Source organism: Athene cunicularia (genome assembly GCF_003259725.1).
Source record: "Athene cunicularia isolate RWA chromosome 4 unlocalized genomic scaffold, athCun1 chr4_part2, whole genome shotgun sequence".
Taxonomy (NCBI): Eukaryota; Metazoa; Chordata; class Aves; order Strigiformes; family Strigidae; genus Athene; species Athene cunicularia.
The window spans coordinates 18080229-18088646 of NW_020799099.1; the positions used below are offsets into that span (position 1 = coordinate 18080229).

General features: G+C 44.0%; 1 protein-coding gene across 1 annotated transcript in view; it reads left to right on the forward strand.

Annotated features, from left to right (window-relative positions):
- MANBA (mannosidase beta) overlaps positions 1-8418 on the forward strand; it is a 47434-nt gene that overhangs the window by 21505 nt on the left and 17511 nt on the right. The window contains exons 9-10 of the mRNA XM_026847933.1: positions 1904-2122; positions 3441-3605. Coding sequence (XP_026703734.1) covers positions 1904-2122; positions 3441-3605 — 384 coding nt within the window. The remainder of the gene's footprint in view (positions 1-1903; positions 2123-3440; positions 3606-8418) is intronic.

Below are 8418 nucleotides of genomic sequence, written 5' to 3' on the forward strand. Positions count from 1 at the left end.
TTAGTGGAATCTGCTCTTAACTAACTTTTATGTGTGTATGTAGAGTGAAATTGATTTAAAAGTCCCAAACTGATGTCACATAACTGTTTAGGGATTAACAAACAATGCTTGAACCACAGGTGAGTATTCTAAACTCCTGTTAGCTAAGAGACAAAATGTTGTGAGAGTTAGAACTTGCTTCTTCAACAAGAGTATGAGTTTTTGTTAACCTAAAAATGCTAGTGGCATGTTCCTACCCAGTTACCCCTTGTATAGTATGACCTTATTGACTTCAGAGTATGATAATTTTAGTCTAATCTCTGTCCTTTTCAGGATGAGATACATTTCATGTTATGAGGCTCATGACCTGAAGTTTCCCTTTGCTGAGACAGGCACTCAGTATGTAGGTGACCACAATATTATTGCTTGTTATTGGAGGCTACTGTCATTGTCACAATAGCTATGCTCTGAGAATTTAGAATACATTCTTACTGGAAAAGTTGAGATACGAGGAAACAATAAAAATTAGGCCAGGTTTGAAAGAACCTGCCAAAAAGGATCCTGCTCTTGAGGGCAGTTCTGCATTCTAAATGACAGTGATGTCTTACACCTGCTTAACATTTTGATTCTAGATTTCAGTGAGGTTTTTTGGAACTGGCAAGGTTTTAGAATCTTGTTTGTGATTAGCTGTGTGAGTTGGATGACCAGTGCATGTGGAGCAAAGTCAGGTGTTCTGGCTTGATACTGTTTTTTAGTTACAGTTCACTTGTGTAGCATTTCTATCCAAGATGGCCTCTCTTTTATTTTAAACCCATGGAATAACTATTTGAAGTGCCAGAAGAAACCATACAGTGAAATTATTTCAGGTCCTGTGTAATACAAGCCAGCTGAGGAAACCTGTAACTACTGGACTGTATAAGTTAAAAACTTAAATACTTAAATGCTTAATAACTTAAAAAGACTTGTGAGTTTGAGCTAAATACTTCAGAGAATCCATGATATCCTGTAGTAAATTGTTTCCGTTAATTCTTAATTACTTATGTCAAAAAAAAAAAAAAAAAAAAAAAAAAAAAAAAAAAAAAAAAAAAAAAAAGGAGGAGGGGGAAACTGGACTGTTTCTTAAAATGAAGCACATGTCTAAGTGCTTTGCTGTATTGGAGCCAATTACTGTAACTTGTGACTGGTAACTCAGGCCTCTATCTTACTACAAGTAGGGTGCTAAATGAATTATACCTACAAAATAATTCCTTCAGTACTTTGTAGGGTACTACTAAAAGATTTATTATACTAAATCTACCGAGGCTATAAATAAAGGCAGCTCTGAACAATTTGAAATGTAACCCTTCTTACAGTCTCATCTATCTTAACATGCAGACCCAGCCAAAATGACAATAACCTGCAATGCTACCATGCAGGCTTTAGGAGCAGAATACCTTGGCTTTGTTAGGACTAAATTTAGGTGACCACTTAATAAGAAAGGGGAGAATCATGGCCCTGTTCCTGCAAAAACACTGCAAAAGTAATGATTTTCCATAAAGAAGTCACAGTACTCAAATATTAATGTTCCTGGAGTTTATTTTTCACAAGGCACACTTTAAATAGCTTTCATTAAGAATTTAGAAGCATATAAAGATAGAAAATCTTCTGATGTGAGGAGAGAATCCCTTAGAACAGCAGAGCAAGCAATATCATGCCCAGCTGTTCTCCAAGAACATAAATAAGAAGCTAATTAAGCAAGTAAAGATGATAAATGTTAGGAGACAAAAGGGAATGTTTCCTCAGTGGTGACTCAGATATTTGGAAAAGGCATGTTCTCCCTGTCCTCCACCCTGCCCCCTTTTCAAAATGCGATCTATGTATTCAGATGATAAAAGCCAATCACTTTGTGAGGGGGTTGTGGTTTTGTTTTGTTTTTAAATCCCAGGAAGATAAGAGTCGTCCTTTTATAGCATCCAGTCCCACCAATGGCTTGGAGTCAGTTAAAGAAGGTTGGGTCTCCCAGAATCCTTATGATACACATTATGGTGACACTCACTTTTATGACTACAGCAGTGACTGTTGGAACTGGACAGTGTATCCTAAAACGCGTTTTGCTTCAGAATATGGATTTCAATCCTGGCCTTCCTTCAGTACAATTGAAAAGGTAAGGCTGGGCTTGCACACCTTACTATCCTCCCTGCTCTCATTTAGTGAGGGCAATGAGTCTCTTCCCAACAGACTACAGCATCCAAACTATAGTTGGGATAATGTCACTTTGTTAGGTATATTATGACATGGGTGGGTTAGAGGTGTGTGCTGCTATGGAGGGAGGGGATGAAACTGTACTGGTTTGCTCCTCAGTGTTCAGTGTATCTACCTTGACGTTGCAAAAGGAACCAAGTTTAGATGAGAGACTATTATGAGACTATTAATTTTAATAGTAATTGTATTTAATATATAGCTTAGTAATGATCGCCTAACATCTGTTTCCTTTTGCTGTGTGTAAAGATACATGTTTGTTAGAAAGAGAAAAAACATGACAAATGCTGAATTGTGCGGAATTCCAAAATCTATTGATTGTTATTGTTTTTACCAATTTATTTTACTAAAATAATTTGTTTCTTTATGTGTTGCATAGAACAGGATTTTGTTTTGTCTCCTGTTAAATTTAGGTATTGTATATTCAATATTATTTATCCAGTTGGAGCAGAGACATGCTGTTTGTCCATTTGTTCAGAGAGAGATGAATATCATGTTGATAGTCATGCATGCAACTAGAAGGAGTTCAGAACTTTTCTTTCAATTTGCTGGACAAAGTATATTATTTGAGATATAATCAGTACACTCATCCATATTAATAACAATGAAAATGATTCAATCTGGCCTAAAAAGGAACAAATTTAAATGAAAAGACTTCATAGAGATTACAATGTATTGTAATTACGATGAAAGCTTGACAATAATAGCTCTGTGAGTTATGCTGCATTGTGGTCTTTAGTTGAAAAATGTTTTCCCATCATTTGTTTTCAGAGAAAGGTTTTGAAAATATACACATTATTAGAATTTATAGCCCTACTAACTACTGTAGCTTTTATGCCTAAATGTGTTTGACTAGAGTACATTCTTCCATCTTAATCCTAGGGTTTCTGATTTACTATGAATGCAGGCAAACCCTGAGGTCCTGTGACCAAACTGAACCTTAGGGCAAATAAGTTAAAGGTCATTGAGTCAGAAGTTGCTCTTCTGGGTTCAACAGCAATGTCTGTTTTCATTTATTTGTCAAGGAGCATAAGCAAGGGTGCTACTGATTCCAAATCCTTGCATGACTGCATGAGGCACTATAGAAATATACTACGAATTGTAAAGCTTTTGGGTGATGTCAGTAGGCTGTAATGGATATACTTTCCTGAATATCCTGGCAGTCATTAAATGCACAGTTTGCCTTTCATTCTGATTTCTCTATTTTGTGGGTTTTTTAAAAGATTTCCTCCACTGAGGACTGGTCCTACACAAGCAATTTTTCTCTCCATCGACAACATCACGAAAATGGCAATGATCAGATGCTACAACAGATTGGGTATCATTTCAAGCTTCCCCAGAGCACAGATCCCATAAAGAAGTTGAAAGATACGATTTACCTCACTCAGGTAATGGTGATGTCCTCCATGTAGTTAGCTGTCAATATTGTTCCAGTAGTGATTCCATTTAACCACTATCAGTGGTTAAAACTGGGCCTATTCTGTTACGTAATGTTCAGTCATATAGAAAGTTTCTGCACTGAAGCATTGGAGAGTCCAGTTTAATTTGGAACTATCTTGTCTCTCATTTATTGGGGAGAGACTCCAATTTTTGTTAGAGAAGGGCTGGAATACTTCTTGGGGAATTTCCCAAATCCTGGCTCAATTGGGAAAAAGTCTTGCTGTGTGTGCTACCTTGGTCCCTGTCCCCAGGAGGGCCCACTCATGAAGCTGGCTGGGGATGCAGGGACTTGTTGGCCTTCCTTGGTACACCATTATTCCTAGTCCTACACAGTTACTCCCTGTTCTAGGGTGGGTATGTTTTGCTCTTCATGCACCCTGTAGTCTTACTGCTTTGATTTTTGCCACAAGGAATACACGAGCTTTTGAAACAAGATAGTTTCTAGAGAATACAGTTGTTATGGACTCAGATACTGATATTTTAAAGAATCTGTTCTGTTTGTTTTTCAAACCAGTAGGTTCTATTTTACTCTTCATCAGTACTAGTTTACCTCATCGTTTCTTTCTTTGTGATTTCTATGTGACTTTTAAATGATGTTACATAACTTTTTAATGCTATTAGGGAAGTTTAAAGTAGTCTTACTTTCTCTTGTGCTCCAAGAATCTCATAAGCACTCTTGATGGGAATAACTGGAGGATCACTAAGTTTTTAATCCCTGATACCTGCTGTCAGCAAGTTTTATATAGAAACAAAACAGGGGGAGAACTTTAGGCACCAATGACAAGTGAGCAAGGATAGATGATTCTGTGAAATTGAAAACAGGGATAAAACTTGTGCAGTGACGTCCTGACTCAAAAAGCTATGATAATTTCTGCAAGGATAAGTTTGTCAGGGCCTTATTAACAGGTTAAACAATTTAAGAATATAAAAATAAGGATAACAAAAAGGATAAAGTCAGTAAACTTGACTCTAGTGGTTAATTAGAAATGTTGTATTTACCTTTTGAGCTGTCCTAAAGAGTAACTCTTTTCTTTATTTTGAGACTTTTTTAATAGCATAAAAAAAAAAATCATTTAAAAACATCAAAAACCCGTGGAAAACCGCAGGACGCGAAGGCAGAAGCCCAGGGAGGAGGGAGACGCTCAAGCCACCCCCCCGGAGCAGGAATAGTGAGCTGCTGCTGACAGGGCAGCAGGGAGTGGGTGCAGACGGGAGCAACGGCACCCCACGGCCCTCACAGACAAGAGCAGTGCCCAGGGCAGGAGGTGCGAGCGACAGGGAGGCGGTGCGAGCGGCATCAGAAGGGTGAGGCGCTTTGTGCAGCAGGGCGGGCAAACAGGGTGAGCAGGCAGGGCACAGGCCCTCTCCGGGGCCTAGAACTTACCTGAGCTAGTTCCATCTTACTGTCCTCCACGGGTGGACTGAACCACGGTCCCCACTCGCGTCAAAACCACCACCAGAAAGAACGTGGCGACCCGGACGGAGCTGCCACGCAAACATGGAGCCGTCCAGGTCCCAGGCTGCAGGGAGTGCCTGAGCCTGTCAGTCCTGCCGGAAGGCAGAGTGACAGCACCCATGTGCACTGCGATCAGCTGGGTGACCTGCTCAGCCTGGTGGCGGAACTCAAGGAGAGGTCGAGAGATTAAGAAGTATTGGGGAGTGTGAACGGGAAACTGATTGGTGGAGTAGCACCTTGGCATCCCTGAAGCAACAGGAGCAAATGGAGGCTCCAGAAGAGGCAGGCAACTCCTCATCCTCTTGCTACCAGGCAGAAGGAGGGGACCTAAGAGACAGGGGAGGCTGGAAACAGGTCCCTGCTCAGGGAGGCAGGAAAATCCCCTCCCAACCTCCCTCACCCTCCATGGTGCCTCTTCACAATAGATTTGGGGCCCTAGAACTTTTGAATGAAGAAGAGAAGGAGGAAGAAAATGAGACAAACGAGGAGGAAGACCAAGGTCCAGCAAGGCCGGTTCATTCTGGAGCAGATATTAAAAACCAGTTCTGAAAAGAACCCCAGAAGAGATGATCATTGTAGTGGGTGACTCCATTCTGAGGGGTGTCGAAGGCCCCATATGCAGACCAGACCTGATTCATAGGGAAGTCTGCTGCCTCCCTGGGACCTGCATCAAGGACCTCACGGCAAAACTGCCCGCTCTAGTGAGACCCAAGGACTACCGTCCTCTTTTAGTTTTTCAGGTAGGTAGCGACGACATTACCAGGAGAAGTCCTAAAGCAATGAAGAGAGATTTCAGGTCCTTGGGGAAACTGATTAAGGGGTCGGGGGCACAAATTGTGTTCTCCTCCATCCCTTCAGTTGCGGGGATGGATGAAGAAGAATACCGGAGAGCTCAACAGATGAACTGGTGGCTCCAAGGCTGGTGTTACTGTCAGGGTTTTAGATTTTTCAGTCATGGGTTGGTATACAGGGCACCAGAGCGTTTGGCGTTAGAAGGGATGCACCTGTCCCAGAGGGGGAAGAGGATCTTGGGGCAGGAGTTAGCTGGGCTCATTGACAGAGCTTTAAACTAGATTTGAAAGGGAAGGGGGCAAAACATTGGCCCATCTGAAGTGCATGTATACCAATGCACAGAGCATGGGTAACAAACAGGGGGAGCTTGAAGCCGTGATGAAACAGGAAAATTATGATGTCGTGGCTATTACAGAAACATGGTGGGATGTCTGCCAGGACTGGAGTGTGCCAGTTGATGGCTACAAGCTCTTTAGAAGGGATAGACAAGGAAGGAGAGGTGGTGGGGTGGTGGTGTATGTGAGGGACTGTTATGATTGCTTCGAGCATAAGCATAGTGAAGACAGAGTGGAGTGTCTTTGTGTTAGAATCAGGGGGAAGGCCAACAGGGCAGCTGTTGTAGTAGGAGTCCACTACAGGCCACCCACCCAGGACAGAGAGGTGGATGAAATATTCTACAGGCATTTAGGAGAAATCTCACGATCGCTTGCCCTCGTTCTTGTGGGGGACTTTAACTTCCCAGGCATCTGCTGGAAATACAACACAGCAGAGCGGGACCAGTCCTGGAGATTCCTGGAATGGGTGGCAGACAACTTCCTGACACAGCTGGTGAGAGGACCGACCAGAGAAGGTGCCCTGCTGGATCTCCTCTTTGTGAACAGAGAAGGACTAGTGGATGATGTGGTGGTTGAAGGACGACTAGGGCACAGAGATCACGAAATAACAGTGTTCTCTGTTCTTAGAGATGCCAGGAGAGGGCTAAGCAGGACTGACATCCTGGACTTCAACAGGGCTGACTTTGTCTTATTTAGGCACCTGCTTGAAAGGATCCTTTGGGAGACGATCCTGAAGGGTATAGGGGCACAGGAAGGCTGGGTGCTCTTTCAGAAGGAAGTGTTAATGGCTCAGGAGCAGGCGGTCCCCAGGTGCTCTAAGAGAAGCCAATGCCAGAGAAGACCACCCTGGCTGAACAGGGAGCTTTGGCTGCAACTCAGGGAGAAAAAGGAGAGTTTACAGTCTTTTGAAGAAGGGTCTAGCCACTCACAGTGATTACAAAGAGGCTGTGAGGCTATGCAGGGTGGAAATCAGGAAGGCTAAAGCCCAGCTGGAAATAAATGTGGCTTCAGCAATCAAGGAGAACAAGAAATGTTTCTATTAGTATGTCAGTAGCAAAGGAAAGACCTGGGAGAGTCTCCATCCCCTGCTAGATACAGGAGGAAACATGGTCACGAGTGATGAGGAAAAGGCTGAGGGGCTTAATGCCTTCTTTGCCTCAGTCTTTAATGACAAGAGTAGTTGCACTGAGGGAATCCAGCCTCCTCAGCCAGAAGACAGAGACTGAGAGAACAACCTCCCCCACAGTCCAGGAGGAGACAGTCAGGGACCTGCTGCATTGCACAGACACATTCAAGTCTATGGGACCGGACGGGATACACCGAGTGTGCTGAAGGAGCTGGCTGGGGTGCTTGCCAAGCCACATTCCATCGTTGACCAGCAGATCTGGCTGACCGGGGAGGTCCTGACAGACTGGAAATTGGCCAGTGTGATGGCCATCTATAAGGATGGTCAGAAGGGTGATCCAGAAAATTACAGGCCTGTCAGCTTAACTTCAGTGCCCGGGAAGCTGATGGAGCAGCTCATCCTGAGTACCATCACACAACACATGCGGGACAACCAGATGCTCAGGCCCAGTCAGCATGAGTTTATGAAAGGCAGGTCCTGCTTGACTTACCTGATCTCCTTCTGCGTCAGGGCAACCTGCTTGATGAGGGAAAGGCTGTGGATGTTGTTTACCTTGACGTTAGCAAGGCGTTTGACACCATTGCCCACAGCATTCTCCTGGCAAAACTGGTTGCTCGAGGCTTGGATGATTACACGCTTCACTGCGTAAAAAACTGTCTGGATGGCCGGGCCCAAAGAGTTGTGGTGAACTGAGTTAAATCCAGTTGGCGGCCGGTCACGAGTGGTGTCCCTCAGGGCTTGGTGTTGGGGCCACTCCTGTTTAACATCTTTATTGGTGATCTAGACAAGGGGATCAAGTACACCCTCAGTGAGTTTGCAGATGACACCAGTTGGGTGGGAGTGTTGATCTGCTCGAGGGTAGGGAGGCTCTGCAGAGAGACCTGGACAGGCTGGAGCCATGGGCTGAGCCCAACTGGAGGAGTTTCAATAAGGCCAAATGCCAGGGGCTGCCCTTGGGCCACAACAACCCCCAGCAGCACTACAGGCTTGGGGATGAGTGGCTGGAGAGCTGCCAGTCAGAGAGGGACCTGGGGTGGGGGTCGGGGGGGGGG